Here is a 20,076-nt window from a genome sequence, read left to right on the forward strand (position 1 = left end):
ACCAAAAATATACATCGACACTTTGGCAGGAATGGATGATTGTTGAGACAAGAAAAATTATAGTGACGTTGAAGGCAAGCAATAAGCTGAATTATGTTGATCCAGTATATACACATATATCTCAGAAAAGTAAACAAACAAAACAAGACTAATAAATGTGCTTGTCGTCAAGCTGGTATTGTTATTAGAAAATAAATATACTACACAAGAATACCTAACACAGTTAAAATCAGTATATCGAGTTTTAATTAAGAGTGAGTTATGTTTGTGCCGTTAGACAATATTGACAAGATATAAAGAACTAACGAAGAGAAACTAACAAAATTGACATCAAAGTCGGTGTAGAACAAATTAAAATTGTTTTCAATAACACTCTTGTTTCAGCGAAGTAAGTCCATTCCATAAAACCAACCAAGCATGTCCCTGAGCGGCAGAGTGATACATATGTATGTCTAATGTCTCTATGTGTCTACATACCATTTAGAGTTTCCTTGGATAGTTTTTAACTATTGAAGTTGTCAGATTAGAAATGTATCATCTCTTTAAAAACTATGAGATTTAGCTTCAATTCCCAGATAATTATGGGACTTTTCCACATATTCAGTTATCATTCTTTTGACCTGAAGATCCCTCGTAGACCCGGGAACATGCGATGCTATAGCTTTTTCCTGGTATACTTGTACATTAAGATTAAGATGGATTTTCTTAGACAATTTTTTTCATGTGATGGTGAGTTCGATCATCATTGAAACGACTGGAATCGTAGAGAACCAAGTATTTTTAATCTTCCATAAATCTTGACGTAAATTCATCAAGTTTGCAACAATGTTCTTAGTTAATAGATAAATATGCTTCATCGATATAACCCATGTTATTACCCACACTAGCGTAACTTTCTAAGTTAAGACATGCTCGATTGCGGGCACCATGTCGTTATGTAGAGTTGTGCCAATCTGTTAGTTGCTCGTGGAAATTCGACGTGTGATGTTTAATGCAAACATAACAATTGATGTCTACATAGCTATGTGATAGTTCGCGGACTTTGTTTTCATCTCTATTGCTCCTCGTCAAGGATCGGTGTCGTTTGGTCTGCCGGAGAGTGCGGAGCGTGGGCGGCGGCGCGGGGAGCGGGGCCGCTCTCACCACTAATTGAATCCTGTAATACGAAGCTGTGCCGAATGCAGCCGCAGTTTGCACACCACTCCAAACAACGCCTCGAGTGTTTAATTAATTTCTTCACCAAATTCCCGACTGTTCTGTGAGACGGGATGAGTGACTCTCGCGGCGGCCGTGCATTGTTTGCGTCGAGTGGTCGCTGGCAGGATTGCTTCCAAAGCAAACACGAAGGTGCGAGCCTCAGCGGTTCCCGTGGCGCCGACATCGCCGCGCGCTAAACGAGGGCGCCAAGCCGCGCGGCTAGCGCCGGCGACCTCTCCCGATGACGAGCGGCTGACGGCGCGACACTGATGCTGCATTTGATATTTGTTTATTGCTCTGTAGTACTGTTTGATTATTGCTGCTGATTCAGTAAGGTTAACAGAGGCGACACATGGCAGCATTGCGCCTGCCACCATCGAGCGCTGCGGTCGTCTGTACACTGATGCTCGCGAGTTGACCTTGTCTGTCTTAATGTCACTTCATCAAATCGGTGTTCACTATTTATTTCATACACTTCTTTATTCATATTCGGGTATCTTCTACAAACATTAATTCTGTTTGTGTGTGAAACAAAATTCGTATAATTATTAGCGTTAGTAGATAAGAAAAGACACTCAAGTGAAGCCGATGTTGTGTTCGAAACGTCTTAAATGTCTAATTGATTTGCCGGCGCGGGTCGGGCAGGCGGGCAGGCGGACAAGCGGGCAGTAGTGTGGTGTGGGAAGCGGCGGGTGTCACCGGGACCCGGCGCAACCTGACACTCGCACAATTAGTTGCAACTTGACCGCAGCTGCAGCGCCATACTGTTACTGTCACAAGATGATGTGAGAGATAGATTAACATTCTTAAAGTTAACACGAATGAACCAACCTACTTTCTCGACACCTTGTCAGCTGTAATTCATTTTTATATTTTAATTCGTTATTCGACATAATAAGCTACCTTGCGCCATCTATACGAGTAGGTACTTCTTGTTGGCTTAATCGTTCTGATCGTATGTCTTCAACAAGTGAAATTAGTAAGCAGTGGATCAAAGTGTTATTGCCGCGTCGCCGACAGCTCGACTAATTGAGAATACAAACACATGTTAATAAAAACGTAGCGCCTTGACACTCGACACCGACTTTATGTGCTTGGTTATTTTATACTTTATTTTCTGGAGGATAAAGTTTTAAATCTCCTGACGATTGTCCACATTCGCCAGCCGAGGCTCGTCCCGAGGTGACAGAACAAACATCGCTTCCTCACAAATGTTTCGAGTAACGGAGATGGTTGTCGCTTCCAAGTTCGCTACTTAATAATGTGCTAATGTTGTGTTTGTGTGTTTTGTCGGCTGTCCGCCGCCATGTGACGGGCTGACGAGTGTCGGCCGCTCTGCAACTCGACACTATAACAACTTAACAGTCGAGTTTGTATCTTATTAATGAACAGGAATTTGTTTTTCATCTCAATATTTTTGGGGAGAGAATTACATTTGAGAAAAGATTAAAACAATTCTTAGTTAAACCACAACAGAGTTTAGTTTCCGCGAGGATTTCCTCTTAGTTTTGTTTGAACAATTAATAAAGAATTTTTACTAAGATTTACTTTAATGGTTATTTTATAGAAATTCGAATGTCTACGGTTTCGACTTGTATGTACTCTTTGCAAAAATAGAATATAGTAACAATAAAGTTATATTTGTAGTCACACGACACACACACACACACACACACACACACATGTTGACCACAACATGTAAGATAACCCAGTTTTTAGACACTAATTTGGTTCTGATAATCTATTTAAGTATTGAAGAACAAAATTTGTTTGAATGTGTAAAGATTTTTACCTATATAATTGTTACGATTAGAATTTGTAGACTGAAATGAGACTGAAAGAGTTCGTTTTCAGGTAATAGGGCGGTAATACATAACACCTTCGAGTGACACCTCGAGAACACAGTTCAGAAGTAATGACAAGTGAACAAGAAAAACTACCTCGCGCACTTGCAACGGTGGCATTCGCCACGGCACTCGCTGCGGCCGCTGAAAACAAAGTGCCAATTATGTAATGCTCTCCATCACCGACCCTTACGTTTGGGCGCTGACTTTTCCTGCGACTGCACATAGGCTTCGTTTCGGGGTACATAACGAGACCCCTAATATCCAAATTAAAAATGGCGGCTTCCGCTAAACAATAGCAGCAGAAACGGCCATCTCGCGTCGCCGGCTTTGTTTTAGAAACAATAAAGCGTGCGGCCATGATGGCGCACCGAATCTACCCGCCGCGCCGCCGCCGTCGTCGCAGTGCTCCCCGCGGCGTTACAAATATGAAATTCGCATGCAAAAATGGCGGCGGAGGCAATTTTTACAAATGGCTGCCGGGCGGGGAGAGTCAGGTGCCGCACGGAGTCGACTCCGGAACGCCGAGGCCGCACTTGCCGGCCGCAGTCGGCGCTCGGCAAGGCCCAGCACGGCCCGGCGTCACTGGACCGGATGGCCGATCTCATTACATAATTACGCAGTGAGGCGCCTTCTGCCTTCCGTTACCTCGACCTCGCTAATTTACATTTGACGAAATATTTTCCAAAAGCTCAAGTCCTACGTAAGCGAATTGCGCGGCGTCGCGCACGAAAGGCGACAAATGCTCAGTGGGCTCGGAGTAGTGCGCGGCGGCGGGCGGCGGGCGGCGGGCGATGGCGGGCGGCTGCGCGGTGACGTTCGGCGTTTGGCGGATTCATTACAGGAGACAAAGCGGAGTGCGCGGGGAGCGACATGGGGGAGGGGGACAGCCCGCGGGGATCCCCCGCCCCCACCACGAGCCACTTTCCTAAATCAGCGGCAGCTATTGTGCAATATTAGTTGTTAGCTGGCGAGGGAACAGACAAAGAGCGAAGTGAACGAGCATGTTCATTATAAAATATATCTAGACATAAGCAGTTGTCACGACGCTGTCTGTGAATTTGAAATAGAGTAAAAAATTTTGCTGATGAACCTCAAATGCAACGCAACTCAATGTAAGTTCGACGTCTGCACCAAGTAGAACAACAACGGAACTGTGAGCACATGCAATAACATTCAAATAGCAACATGTTTTTCTAACGATATATCGTGAACCGTAGTCAGGGATTCAATAATTATTATCAAATAAAATCTTCATTTGCTTACATTCAACCCAGAATTTTTACTATTAATATCTCACCGTGCAACCTAAACGGAAAGTCGCCCGAAGTCAAACCGACCTTCAAGTTGTGTAAAATGTTTAGGTCAATATAATTATTGTCTTAAATAATGATTTCTAAGCTCTGCTACGTTAGTATGCAAGTTGACTAACAGCAAGCAACGCCTACAGCGTGTCGCCGTCGGCCAACCGAGTAAACAAACACCGGTTCTGTGCAAACTGTTTCCTATTAACTTAGATTCGATTGCAAAAACATCAGAACAATGATAATAACTGTAATTTATTTGCGCACGGAAAAATTATTATAAACATGGAAATTGCACGCTTTTTGTTACGATGTAACATTTACTTTTAGTTTTAATTAAATAAAGATAATTTTAGTAAAAAATTATGACGAACAATATTAAATCCTACTTCTTAAATAGCTAGAGGTATATTATAGCTAGAGGTATTAACTCTAATCCATTGCGAATTTGCTGTTTGTATCTTTAATTTTTTGAGCTGTTTTACCAAAATTAATTGCTATATGATTCACAAAACAGAGTATTGGATTAAGCAAGAGAAATATTACATACCTTATTAAACATGTTGGTAGAAGTATACTCTTCTATTGAACCGCGTTAATAAAAAAACAGCGGACGTAAATATTAAATAAAAAAATCTATGTATGATAAAAAATAATTATATTTTGTGCACATTAACGTAACTTATAACGAAAAACCAGTTTATGTCTTGTCTTTTTTTGTCCATAGATTCATGTTTTTACTGGACTTTTACTGGAAGATAACTGATATTTGTGAGAGTAACTTAGGCTATTTTTATTCTGCGCTGACGAAGTCGCGGGGGACAACTAGTTTGTATATAAAAATAAAGTAAAGAATAGTTAAAACATTTAAATTTTACAAAGATCGCAAAAATGATTATATTGTTTGTATAACTTCATTACAAAGAGATTGATTGAAGCATAAAAAAATGTTTTCTTGAGAAGATAAAGTTACAAATAACAACATATCAAATAACTCAATTTTAATGATCAACTTCACGCCTGATAAAAAAAGTAAATTAGACATTGAATAAGGTTTAAGATAAATTTAATTTGTGCCACTGAGACAATCTGTAGTGTCTTGCCGTATACTCGCGAGCCTTGATCTGCTACAGTAGACAGCTGGCTCTCAAGAATATGTCGAGACACTAGTCAATTAACTAACTTAATAATTAATGCTTAATTTAACTCTACACAAAAATAATTCATCAATGCTACTCCAGCGTACAAAATTAACTTTATTTTAAGTCTATACATACTATATCAAGTTAATCTTAGTAATGTTTTTATGGATGGATGGACGGATGTTTATTAAAAGGTATCTCCAAAACGGTTCAACTGATCTCCATGAAGTTTGGCATGGATGTAGATAGAACTTGGCCTAGAAAAACTATTACACAACTACAACACAGCTAGTTAATTTAATTAATACATAGTTTAAATACCACACAAATATTCTTAAAACTGGTTATCAATTAAAAATCAATTTGTTCCAAATCTTTTAAAGTTACTCTTAAAAAAAACTGCCAGCTTTGACTAACTTATTGGCCAGTATATTCAGCGATCATTATTAGTAAATAAAGTGTCCACAAGTGCAAGCTATATATCTTTTAAGTTCTTATTCATTGCCTACTACAAATTCTATTGAAATCATAGTACAAGAATACCAGAGTTTTTAAAACATTAACCGTTTTTAAAATATCCACGGTAGGTATTTTATGTACATTCCGAACAATGATCGCATTATTGTTTTACTTCTTTTCTTAGAAAATAACTGAAATAAATTGGGAATCCATTTGTAATTAAATATATTTATTTAAGCGGCAAATGGCATATTTTTACGTTGTCTATCAATACAATTGCTACTGCACTCGAAACCCAGAGATAGGTAGAGTTTATCAGCAGCAAGACTTCGTTCCAACAAAGTTGCAAGTTAAGAATAAGAGTGTTGAGTTTCACGAGGGAGTGTGAAGCTGCGAGCGATATCGCCACTTGACAAATGGAACTTAACAGTTGTTACATTGTGAATATTAAACAAAATTGTTGTTAGAGTCTTGGTGTGCGGCGAGGGGTTTGGGGGGGAGGGTTGGGGGGGAGCACGTGTTTAATCACACATAATGTTGTGTTGTTGGCAATCGGCGGAGGTAGCGGAGGCGGCGGGCGGCGGCGTCGAGTAGATAATTATAAAAATTACATCGTGTCAGGTACTGACCTGTCAAGTGGGGCTGCGCCGTCGGGCTGTAGGGGCCCTTGATCTGCGGGAAACCTGCGGACGAAGAATTACATTAATTGAGCAACAAACAATTAAGAGCGGCGAGGAATTCCAATTGAAAGTGGCGCGGGGATTTAGTGAGGGCGGGGTGCGGGGTGCGGGGTGCGGGGTGTGGGGTGCGCGGGGTGTGCGGGGTGCGCGCAGAGAGAATTAACTAATCCGACGAAACGAGACATTTTTATGTGGACACTGCGTCCAGGCGTTCATTACCGTCAGTGCGCTGTTGAGTAGCTTGAACACAGAGTGTTGTCCACAAAAGTTGTGAGTTAAATTCAAAATAACTCCATAAAGTTTTTCAGTAACAATGAAATTATCATGTTTAACAAGAAGACAATCAGTTTTACATCAAGATTTAAAATGAAATGCTTTAATAATGTGTTTTACGTTTACGTTTTACGTTAAGTCGTTACTGTTTATTGTAACATTAGCTACAGTAGAGTTAAGTGGCAGTGGCAGTGTCACAACAAAGCGGAGTACCCAGCACAATCACAATAGGTACTGACAAAAAATGCGACAATGAGAACAAAATGTCGTCTCTTATATCTGTCGAAAAAGGAAATTCGCATTGCACGTATTTAATTGTATTCAATTGTGTGTGCATAAAAAGGGCAATTGCTATCTGATTTTACTAACTCTAATCTGAGAGGATTTCAGGATTAGGCTATCGATGTCGATAGGACAAGGATCGCTTCTTTGCCGTTCTCTGACTGTGGTCTTCTACAATATTTATCTCCCTACCTCCTAAGATGTTTGCCTTTCCGCTGTATCATTTAAAGTTTTTTCTAAGTAACTGAGCAATTTGAAATCATTGGTTCGAGGTTCTGTTGTTTTTTAAACAGTCGTGAATCAAATAAGATGTTCTTGTGATTTGAGAAGATTTTCAAGGAAGCTAAGTTAACTAGAAACTAAAGTAGGTACGATACAGTTGAAAGCATTGTAACTTTGTTTGTTTCTCCTCACATCATATGAGTACTTGTATTAAAAAAATTACGCCTTTTAATAAGGACGTCATTTTATTTTGTAATCACCCTTTATAATTCGAGCTAGAACAAAGCAATTAAAAAAAATATTGACGTCAAAAGAGAAGCGAGTCACCGATAGATTGTTCTCGATTTAATTGTAAGGCGAAGCTTTTCTTAAGCCTATCGGATTTCAAGGGATTAGACAAAAACCAATAGGGACAACAAAAATAGCGCGCTGTAATCGAATCGCCACAGACTAAATCGAATTTCGCGAGGCATAGACAATGCGCGCACAGAGCGGGCATTCAGAACGCGCCGAGGTATGGCGACCCACGCACTCTATTATCGCTTCAAACACCCGTTCACAATTGTCGTAGAAATTTAACAATATTAAGCGGCAAAAAATATACAATGGTGGCGTAAAGACTTCCTCAATTATGTGCCGAGTTGCGGGTGGGTAAATGTGCGAAACGAAGCGTGCGACCATACCCGCGCGCCCCAGTTCGCCCGCTGCCCACCACGGACACGGGCCGGTCGCGATGGGACAGGTGTGCCGATCATCTTCATTCATAAAACACTTCTATACAATATTTGTTCAACTACTTAAGTATGAGTTATCTTTGTCTAATTACATGTCAATTTCAATTGAGATAAGTTTTGTAAAAATGCGCCTGTGTGAATGGCAATGAGAGACGCATCAATATTTAGACGCTTTATAACGAATCAATGTCACACGTTGCATAAAAATGTTATGCAGTAACTTAATAATTAACTATTATTGTAAAGAGTTTTTGTGAAGTTCTTTTTGTTTAATATACATATATTAAATGTTGAATATTATCTTTTATCCTGTCTATTTAATGTGGTAGGCGTACCATTCGCTTTCAGATGTCAGTCACTTTAACGACATCATCAATAGACAAAAGGTGAGTTTTTATAGACAGCTAATGTTAAATTATGTATTGTATGATTGCTAATGATTTAAAGGTTGAATAGCAACGTCTTAGTAAGTCGCAACATAACATACAAGAAAACTTTAAGCTACATACTTAGCACGTTGTGTAACATTCTAGTTTGAAGTAAAAAACTCCGCACAGCGTGCTGCTTTTCGGAGCACAATATGGAGGATTACGCCCTGGGCCGCTCCGTCCCCCCATTGTCCCGTGTCATCCCATTGTGCCCACATTAGCCCTCTTTACCCACTTTTGCCCCACATAGGCCCACTTTGCCCATATTGGTTCACTCGACGCTTCAAGTGTGTTATCGACTTAGCGACTCCTGCGCATCGATAGTCGATATACTTATTGTTGTGTGGATAAAAAGACCATAACCCGTTAACTGTTGAATAGAAATCTTAACACAAGATTATAATATATTGACTACTTCGTTAATTAGAGTACTAACGTGTGGTTATTAAATCTTACTATTATTATAAATGCGAATGTGTAGATGGATGGATGTTTGTTTGAAGGTATCTCCGGAACGGCCAAATGAATCTTGATAAAATTTAAGACAGACGTAGTCTGGTAGAACACATAGGCTACTTATTAAGTTTTTTCTTTAATTTCGCGTGGACGAAGTCGCAGACGACAGCTAGTATTATTATAACTATAAATTATCCTCATCAAAAAGCTTGTAAAAATAAGACAATTTTTATACTTTTAGACAAGCATTTTTGTCACGAATGATATAATTTTCAACCAGATATCCTCTTTTATAATAACTTTAAAATACAATTTGTAAACAAATACTTTTTAAACTTGCAAACGTTTTATTTTTAATCCTCTTTTTGCTAATATTTTGATCGCTCCGAAGTATGTAAAAAAACGTCAAGTAGTCGCTTTAAAAGGCAAATAATACAAATAGAGGTAAACAAATAGCGCTGCTTGTCTGCACTAACATCACCATGTGGTGTGAGCTCAATGACTTGTTCTCTCCTCTCTAGGCCAACAATAAATATGTACCAAATCTTTATCTAGTTCCATTACCCTTATAAAAATTATTTTGTTCTATACGAGTAAGTTCAATTTTGACTTTTGACAATTCGATGGTGAATTTGTTGCATTAATCAAATAAAATTTTAATTAAAAACACATTCTGTATTACTCCAGAAAATACTGTTAGACACTGTTTAGTTAAACACGTGTTTTAACACTTTCACCGCCGCTGATTGATATTACTGGCGTTAACGTGGTTATATGTTTCACTATAAATATATATCACCACAATACTTTCGGTATAATTACCTACTTTATTATTCATTGGTAAAGATCGTAAGCCTGCGCATATTATTGTTTCAATAACCATTTGTCAAAAATCCGCGCCGGGTTTTGCGGTCACGGTATAAAATGGTTGACGTATGTTTAAGTTAAAATGTATTTGAAACAATGTCTAAGTTTTTTTGAAGATACATTGGTGTTTAAAAAATAATTCTGCAATACATTGCTATCTACTACAAGAACTTGTAACTTCATCGAATAGCTTCTTCAAATGAGGAAGCTTTGAACTTAATACCTACTCTACTATGTTTGTAACACTACAAAAAAAGAAGTGCCAATGTCAACATACTCTCTAGATGAAGGTGCTACAAAGTAATATATAAACATAGTGTATTAGCGTGTATGTTGCCGATGCATGACGTCACCAGCTCATCAGCAGCACCCAGTGGGCTAGAGTGAGGTGGAGTGGGCCAGTCAAAGGTGCAGTTATTAACATATTGCAGTAGTTGGCGCTTGGAGTGCGCTATTAGCCCATCGATACAAAACTGAAGCCTCAGCCGAGCGGTGCGAAAGTGCGGATAAAGGCTTTGTCGGCCGCTAGCCCTCTCGATAGGCGCGAGGGCCCTCGAGGCAGGAGGGCCCTCCCCAGAGCCTCCGAGACAGCCGCGACGTAAACAACAACACGCTACGCTCGCCCCGCAGTCCGCACTATTCGGTTTTGTCATCTTAAATTTCAGATAGGCAGGCATTTTCTTTGTAAAACGATTTTTTTTTGTAAGGCAATGTTTTTGTTAATTAATTCAGTATTCGTTAATTATTTATAAATCCGAATAAAATATTTGTACTGCGACCTGATCAAGATAATTAAAATTAACAGTAGAATAATTATAATGACTGATTAGTCGCAGTGGACTCGACGTGACGGCGGCGACGCTACAACATCGGATCAATTAATATTTTTGTCCTTTGATGTAAACGCAATGTAATATTAAAAGTTATGTTGTTAGTGACGGCTATCCGTCCGGCGTCAGCTGCGACCCCCCGCGCACCCCGCACCCCCGGTTTGCTTTCACACAAAAGAGCGACTTAATTGAGTCGTCAGTCGGTCGCTTCGTATTGGATTTCAGTTGCTTAATTAATAGAGCCGAGAGAGCCGGGCGCCTTGATATCGGCACTGACGAGTGACGGCCCGCGTCGTCGGGTTTTTAATGTCGCTGATTATTTTATTGATTAACTTTCGAATCGTGAAGCTGCGGGCTTCATTTAGAAACAGACGTAGGTAGAGCTGACAACAGATAAACACCTGGAAGACCATTCTACCTCAATCATTAGCTAACTTACATTAATGACAATCACTAGTCATTACACATTACATACTCTACATTTCGAAACTAACATGGGCACGCACTAAGGCAATAAATTAATATCCAATCGGCAGCCGAGGGTTGGTTAATTGAACCTGGCTCGGGCCTGCTCGTAATCCGCGAGGAATGCGCGCTGCACCGCCGCGCCCGATGAACCCTGACCCCCGCTCGGCATATACTGCCTGTCGGTTTGCCGCGAGAGAAGGGTCTCGCTTACCCGGCTGCTGCTAAACTCTAATGCTCGGTGCTATTTCAATTACTGGCTCGCCCTCCGCATTTCGCGGCTAATCCGTTAACAAAAGATCTCTTATAATTCGAGACACCCGTTCCGCGCGGGGCAATTGAAATTTTATTGCGGTCGCCTCTCGCCGCCTGCTTGCCGCCTGTCCGCCGCCCGCCTGCCCACCGCCGCGCGCCTCCGCTTTACTTCCTAACAGAAAAGAAATTCCTCGACACAGCGACCTCGCTATTGTAAAGCCAACACGCGCTGATTGAATTCTGAAATTGTACTTTTCATCGGCACCTAATTGTAAGTCATAAGTATATGAAACGAGAATCGACTAGAATATTAGATGGATGTCGCAGTCGCTTACTTAGAAGCTGTAATAAGTGTTAAATATGTAGCTTTAAAGTGCTACGTGAAAACTTTCACTTCATTTGGTTAAAATTACCCATCACCTAATGAAAAAGAAAATGCGTTATTTTTCGTAAACAATATTCCGACAAGTATACCTAAGCGTCTGCGATTCTGTGTATAATTGTGTGTCTGTTCTCAGCTATTGAGATATTGTTACAATTATCACAGCGCGTCAGTGTCGCGGCCGCACAATGGCGACAAAGCGAAGCTACGGTAAGAATAATCCCATTCATTCGCTAATTCAGTTGTAAAGAGTGGTGCAAGGCGTCACAGAGGGCGCTTCGGAAGTGTCACGTAACGTTACACACGGCGCGGCGTGGGTACGTGGCGGCGGGTCGCGGCATGCTGAGGTGGGCTGAGGCGGGCGTGGTGTGTCCGCTGTCACAACAAGGTGACGGATGCATAATGTAACACAATGCTAGGGTTGGCGACGACATAGGCGCGCTTTGAGGACCCGCCGCGACTAATGCGCTTGCATTACATATTGTAATTTGGATCCTTGTCGTTTCGATTTGCGCGCACCTGAGCACATCTGCCAGTCGGAGTTGGGGCAGACTGCACAAAGACAGCGCCATCTAAATATGATTTACATAAATACCATTAACACAGTTTATATATGTATTAGAGTGGTTGAAATGTTTCTCTGATATTATGAGGAGATAATTGATAAAGAATTTAAGTCAAATGGCTTAAGAGTTAGGTGCTTGTTTATATACATAGTTAGATCTGTATTGATAGTGTGGTGTGGTGCGGGGCTGGATGGCGATGCTGTTACCTTGTTACCCTAGGTACTGACAATTTCTGTACGTTTCTCGGCGTACGGCGGTCACGGCCAGGGCGCGCCACTGACAAATATTTTTCCACTTCGTTAAAACACACAATTTAGGGCAATAATTCGACGGTTCGCCGATCTGACAAAAGCTGCAGGGCTCGTCGTCTCACCGAGGCCTTGGGTACTTTATGCCCGAATCATTGTCGGAGAGCGAACGTGTACAAATATCTTCTTTATTTATGACTACTTAGAGTTCAACTCTCTTCAAAGTTCTAGAGATGAGTCGTTTTAGTGAATTTTGAAGCCTATCTCTGGTATCGTAGAGTGCTATTTTCGTTGTGTGTTCGTTGAGAAAGAAGCCGCGGGCAGCGCGCCTTAGTGATGCGATTTTCAATTAACGTACTCAATTATAAATGTAAACTAGTGACACTGGTCCCCCCCCCCCCTCACCCCCTCTAGCACTCCCGCTCGTGGCGCACCTCTCGCCTGCAGACAGCGGCGCTGCCTCCTGGCCGAGATGTCCGAACATATTATGATAATACTACGTATACAATAGGTAATTTAGTTACTGCCGATATCTTGTACTATATTAATACGTAGAACGAGCAATAAAAAAGCAATCTTCTTTGATTCTTGAACTAATAACTAATTATAAAGACCTGAGACGGAAAAGTGTTGTGTAGGTAGACCGCACTTCTAATATACCTATATAAAATTCTCGTGTCACAGTTTTCGTCACCGTACTCCTCCGAAACGGCTTGACCGATTCTCATGAAATTTTGTGAGCATATTCAGTAGGTCTGACAATCTGCAAACATCTATCTTTCATTTTTTTTAACTGCGCGCGGACGGAGTCGCGGGCGACAGCTAGTTGATATATAAAATTTTATCGTCATTTTGTACCTATTTACGTTGAACATTTGAATTGTTAAACGGTGGATGATCATCACGGCTGCTCGTGGTCACTTACAAATACGTACATATCTACTGCAACTGTTAAGGACAATGTTGAGCTTAGCGATATTGGATTTACCTTTGAATGCTAAAATATCTTTACGTAAACTATGTTAAAATGTGACAATTACAATTCGTTTTCAGCTCGACACAGTAAAAATGAGATGTCTTATTGGAATTCTGTAATTGGACGTAACGACAACTAAATATTGAAACCAATTACTGGCACGAAAATTTTTTTTTTTCACGACGACATTAAAATAATAATATGGATGTGTGAGTGCGCCGCGGACACATCACTAGCGTCGGCAGGGGGTTGCGGCGGGGGGGGGGGGGTCGAGCAGTGTTAATAGCAGGCAGTTAGGGCTCTTTGTACTACGTGTGAAGTGAGCACTAGGGCACACGAGGCTGTGCGCCCACTCGCCCTGAGCCGCCGCGCTCCCCGCGAGCCCCCTCTGCGCCCCGCCTGCCCGGCAGCGCCCCCCGCGCTCACGCGCCGCGGTTCCCGCTTGACTGGTGGAAAGATCGCACGAAACCCGTTTACTGCGACCTACCCGTTTCCTGCGAGCGCGACAACACGGGTGCACGCTGCGAGCATCGTCGCTACTCGGGACGTAAGCGAAATTAGTCAAATTAGTCTCCTAATGTATGCAGATAAATGTGAAACTGCAACGACGAGCGTTGCGACGGTGTATGAAACTTGTCCGGCAAGCGCGGGCGGGCGAGTGCGCGGCCGCTGCACGCGCCGCGCCGCCAGCACTTCCGGAGGAGGGAACTAGATTGTTCTTGGTCTAATTTGGTTTGGTTAGAGCGCGGCGATGCTATCGAGAGCACTTTATACAGTTTACATAAACAAGACGCGTGTGCGTAGACAGAGCGGAGCGGTGCGGTGCGGGGTCGGGGTCGAGGTCGGGGCCGGAGTGCCCGTGTGGCCTACGATACTATGTTACCGTTTCGATTTACTTTGTTATTGAGTAAATGACATGAAATGAAAAATGTATACAAAACAAAGCAGCAACAACAACTTGCAGATTGGTGTCGGTGCATTATTAGATAGAACAACAGAGTGGGAAAATTAAAGGAGATTGCAAGATTACTGGCAAAAGAAGTCGTCAGGTCGTCGGGCAGGGGGCAGGAGGCAGAAGGCAGGGGGCAGGGGGCGGCATCTGCCCCACATCTTGCTTCGTCTTTTGTCTTGTTATTAGGCTTAGACGTCAAAGTTGGCAATTTAATATTTTTCTGTTTGATACATTTTTGAGGTAACTCTTTAAACATTGTTTAAATAGTAAATGAAAAGTACCAATTTTCTAATTAAATAAAAGCCAATAATAACAAAAATGCTATCAAGTTTCTTGCATCACGAAGTAAATACACTGGTTAATATACTGCATTAGCAGGGGATGAGGATTGTGGGTGGTGAGGCAGGGGGTGTTCTAGGGGGAGGCGGAGCGCGCGGGCGGGGGTGACATCTCGCGCCTCGAGAAAACGATAAAAAAAACCAATTGGCATTCAGCCGGCGGCGACGAGCTTTGATGTCCTCTAAACAAAGTGATACATCCCGCCACGCCGAGTACCTTCAACCTAGTTAAGCAGAGCCGGCCGAGTCGCTGCGAGCGAACTTAGACCTTCCAGCTTGTCAATACGTTCGCTTTTCGTACTTCGAATTAAACGCAATTTTGGGCTACAATTATTCTTTAACCTCGGTAGATTTCCTCAAGGAGTGCTACCTACTCCGAGAATGACACGTGAACACAAAACGGTCTCATTAAATGCACCTCACGGATTCCATCCGACTTCGATTACGTAAAATTGACTTAACATTAAAAATTCACATGCGCTGTATAAAATTAACATTAACATTATCCAACACGATGTAAACTTCTAGACAATGCCCCAGGTGGGTAATCTCTGTTGGACACAAATAATAATGTCGTCTTTAATTTTATGTTTACGTTTTATTCTCAAGTTTATTTTGTGATTCCACTTCATTCCCGTTCACTATTAAAAGCTTATTATTTTAGATTTACTGAAACAATAATTTTGTCACAGTAATTGCCTAAATAAATTAATTAACTTATTTAAATTAATCAAGACGTTGCACGGCGGGGGTGGGGGAAGGGGGGTGGTGAAATAGCTGTAATACAATCAATTGCTTTATTACTTTAACGGGTTGAAGATTGTAAAACGGCACAGTAAAGCGGTTCTTTTCCCTCCAATTTAGTGAGGAACTCTAAACATTTGGCGAATTACCGGGGCTAATGGAATGAGGCCGGGCGCGCTCAATTATCTGCCGCACGGGACCCGTGCCCTGCGTTCATCTTACGACTAATTACTTTACGGAGTCGCCACCGAGTCGCCGCGCGCTCGTAGCAGGAAGACATACACAAACTTCACACAGAATACAAACATAGGAATTCAATAAAAAATACCATCAAATTTCATCGTTTGTGTTTCAGATAATGTGCATAAGAATTAAGTGTACGTGACCTAATCTCTGTACAGGAGCGGACACTGCGAGCTGTGAGGCGAGCTGAGGCGAGGCCGGTTTCTATCCCTTTGTCTTCGTCTTTTGTCCTCGCGTTCGCAGTTCGCACGCATCGCATCGTTTTTTATTTTTTAACACGCACAAGACATGAGACTTTGGGACTCGAGCAATTTCACTGATTCACAAGTTCTCTTCTGTTGCAATGTGAACGATCTTTTAGGGAGAGAGAGAGAGAGAGGTGTCACTTTCATCTAATGTTGTAAATATCCGAAGCTTACATGACCAGTTGACAGCTTGTGAGGTGAAATAGACGTCTAGTGTTGTAATTAAAGTATTACTACGAAAACAACCTTTTAAAATTTGTAGAACTCGGCTTTATTTGGTGCTTGACCCATGACCCTGTTCGCACGGAATAAAAAAAAACTATATAAGTAGCCTATGTGTTCTTCCAAACTATGTTTTACATCTGTGCCAAACTTCATCAAGATCCGTTAAGCTGTTCCGGAGATACCGTCAAACAAACATCCATCCATCTAAACTTTCGCATTTTTAATATTTAGTAAGAGAATCAAGTTAGAGCATAAGACAATTATAGCAATAGAGCAATTAGTAAACAAAATAGACAATTATAGCAATAGAAAACATAAGAGCAATTACTCTACTTATTATTTAAATATAAACTTACAGTAATTAATACTGTTTCTCGTGTGACAATATTAGTTCTGTTCGTTTGAATGATAATTATCTAATGAACTTCTGGGTCTTGGTTATGTTAATCAGAACGTTTTTGCAATCAATTGAATTATGGCATAATTATTAAGACAATCCTTATTGTAAGGTAATGTTTTAATTTGTGAGAGTTGGACAAGAACGTCGCTGAGGGCCGGCAAAGGGCCAGCGGGCGGGAAGACGTGTCGCCTCTGCAGGTTAATTAACAATGAGAGGCTACGGCTTCCCGCCTCCCACCTCACACCCGGGCCACCTGGCCACCCCTAGCCTCCCGCCCCGAGAGCCTGAATATAACCTGAAAGAACATCTTTCTTTCAGGCGTCTGCAAGCCTCGGCTACGTCAACGAGCCGCACCGCCGCCGCCGCCGCCGCCGCTGGGACGACGACGCTTTGAGCCGCTGTAATCAGGAGAATGATTTCCGTTCATCTCAATTTTGCAATGCGTTTCTGTTTATAATAAATTTTTGTTGTTTAGTAAAAAATGAGCGTAGTGTAATGCATAACATATATTCAAGCTATAAACTTTTGTGATTTTTACTTATGTACTGTTCGTAAGTTCAACAACTTATTCGTGGTAAGAATCCCGTTTGTTACGAACACTAAATATTCATAGGTTGATCATGAAATAATATGCCAATTGACATTTCCGCTATCGAAAGAGGTCGAGTGGGGCAGCAAACATTTAGTGCCATGTGGCGGTCGAGGCGAGGCGAGGTGAGGGCTGTGCGAACCTTCAGCGGCCGCAATTACTGCCGCCCTACATCCTCAGGGCGCGTCATTACGCACTCGGCACGACGAGACTCGAACAAAACCAATGGGCACCTCGCTTCGGCTCGAGCCTGCGTCTTCGACCCCGCGCTACTCGACAACACACGCCTCTTCTACGCATTGTCCAACATCCGACAACCCCTCCACCTTTCCCAATCCCGCCACACAACCGAAGCTTCTTAACAACGAAAAATATCCAGCGTATGAATTGAGCTAATACAAGTTAAATGGTGCAAATAAAAAGCGGCGCGAAACTGTGCAGGAAATGTGCTGTTTGTATGACATTAGTTCCCACAAAGTTATACCATACCTACTTTGAAATGCGAATGTTTAGATGGATGAATGGATTCGAAGGTATCTCCAGAACGTCTCAACGGAACTTGATAAAATTTGGCACAGATGTAAAACATCGTTTGGAAGAACACATAGTCTACTTATCAAGTTTTTTTTTTAAATTCCGCGTGGACGGAGTAGCGGGCGACAACTAGTATTAATATAAAATTGCATTAAAGAATTATGTAGACTACTATTTTTCTATCGAAACTCATGTGCAAACCTAATTTATTGATTACCTATGTGTAAAAATGTGAAGTAAAGTTTTAACATGAAACTCGTCCCGGCAAAAGTGAAGGCAAACTCACAAGTAGGTACTTTTATGTTACAACATTCATCCGACATTACTTATAATTACTAAAAGTGGGTTTCTGAGATCAAAATCCCCGTTTAAAACATTTTGTCATCTCTGATTTGTCAATTACAAAGATATGTTTTATACAGATATTTTGGTCTTAGAAACCCACAATAAAAGAGATAGCCAACTAATAAATAACATAATATATAGGTAATGTGTTATCTGCCAGTTACAAGGCGCTTCTCAACTGCGACACATACAAATAAATATATAATATCTCCTTCATAAAATTTCCATAACGGTAACATTAAATACGTCATTGTAAATAAGCGCCCAATTTATATTCAGCCGGGAGCATTATGATAATGGTGGAAGTCGCAGGAGGGTGCGGGAGGGTGCGGGAGGGTGCGGGAGGCTCGCCCTCTGGCAGAGGAGCGCCATTTGATGAACTGAGCCGTTGCCAAAAAGCTAAGTTTTATTAGAGTTCTTACGTAATGGCTCGGGAATGATTAAATTGAAACGTTCCTTGTTTGCCGACGCGGTCCCGACACCGACCAATCGTTTGTTACAAGTTAAGAGAACATTTTTGTTACTTGAAAATCATGATATGTATGTCCGTATGTACCTACATCTTTCGCAGACAATAAAAACATTGTTGTTGTACCGCTTGCATAAAAACATATATCATTTTAATTAAGTACTCGATCCAACTTTGCTCAGCTTCAGTAAAAAATATTGTTTAAAGCAAGATATTCCTTGCATAAAAGAACTGCCTATGTAACAATATTTGAAATCGGATCAGTAGTTTTGAGATCAGAGAATATATCAATAATATTTTTTCTAATCGGAACACTAGAGATTCTAACTGGAATGTCTAAATGTTGAGAAACAAAACAACAAGTCGTAAAGCGGAGAGATGCGGCGACAAGGTGTAGAGTAGAGCGGACCGAGCCCTACTACAGATATTCCGATGTTTCCTACCGCAGTTACACTACTTTAAAAAAAAAAACTGATTCCGCGGGAAATCTCGCGCCTCCGTGAGGTCGAGTGTCCTCTATTATTGTTACCGTGCCGCGCACTGCAATATGAACTCTACTACGAATGCTTTAAAATTGCAATTCTGTCGCTGGTAAAATAGTTTCGTTTTCAGGCTAATTAGAGACTAGGGAAGTGGTCGTTGCGAGCAAACGAATTTCAGCTCTAATGCGCGCCGACACGTTGCGATTGGAATTTATTTTGGCGTAAACAGCGTTTGTTCATTCGATAACTAGAAAAAATACTATTCCATTTGTTTGTTATTTCGTGTGATTTTTTCTCATTTTGTTTTTTCGTTAATTAACAAATGAAAGCTGACCGGACGGGTGGCGCGGGGCGAGGGGCGAGGGGCGATGGACAAAACCTTCGTAGTGTCACGGAAAAGTGACGCTTTTGACAACCCTCACGTTCCTCAAGACCAAAGTACATACTTACTTAATTTCAATTAGTACCTATGTATTTGTTGATGTTAATTTAGATGAGCGAATGCGAACTTTACCAACGTTTATCCAAGTTGTGAAGTCGTAGGCCAAGGAAAATTACCTATCGTTTACGCCATCGTAATGTTTTGAAATGAAATTATAGAAATTAGATCCGTTAGATTGGTTCAGGATACTGTTTGTAACCAGTAGATAGAAGTAACCAGTAAGAACCATCAGCCGTCGCTAACGAGCGAGCGGCCAGGTGTGAGGAGGTGACAATGACGAGACGGGTAATTAAATATATGTAGGTCGTGCGGCGAGCACGGCCGCGCGGCGACACCTAGTCTCGGGAAACTAGCTATTAGTGGCGGCTGTCGCTTTGTGCGGAGGTGTCGAGCCGAGCGCTCTCACCGCGCCACCCGCGCCTCCCCGCGCCACCTGCCGCCCCCTCGCTCTCGCACCG

At 41.6% G+C, this 20,076-nt stretch overlaps 1 protein-coding gene across 2 annotated transcripts in view; it reads right to left on the reverse strand.

The window, feature by feature from the left end:
* Positions 1–20,076, reverse strand: part of LOC106708409 (visual system homeobox 2) — a 77,979-nt gene that overhangs the window by 46,885 nt on the left and 11,018 nt on the right. For both annotated transcript variants that reach the window (XM_045680932.1, XM_045680933.1), the window contains exon 2: positions 6,576–6,629. In XM_045680932.1, the coding sequence (XP_045536888.1) occupies positions 6,576–6,629 (54 nt within the window). The remainder of the gene's footprint in view (positions 1–6,575; positions 6,630–20,076) is intronic.

Source organism: Papilio machaon, chromosome 14, assembly GCF_912999745.1.
Source record: "Papilio machaon chromosome 14, ilPapMach1.1, whole genome shotgun sequence".
In the NCBI taxonomy this organism is placed as follows: domain Eukaryota; kingdom Metazoa; phylum Arthropoda; class Insecta; order Lepidoptera; family Papilionidae; genus Papilio; species Papilio machaon.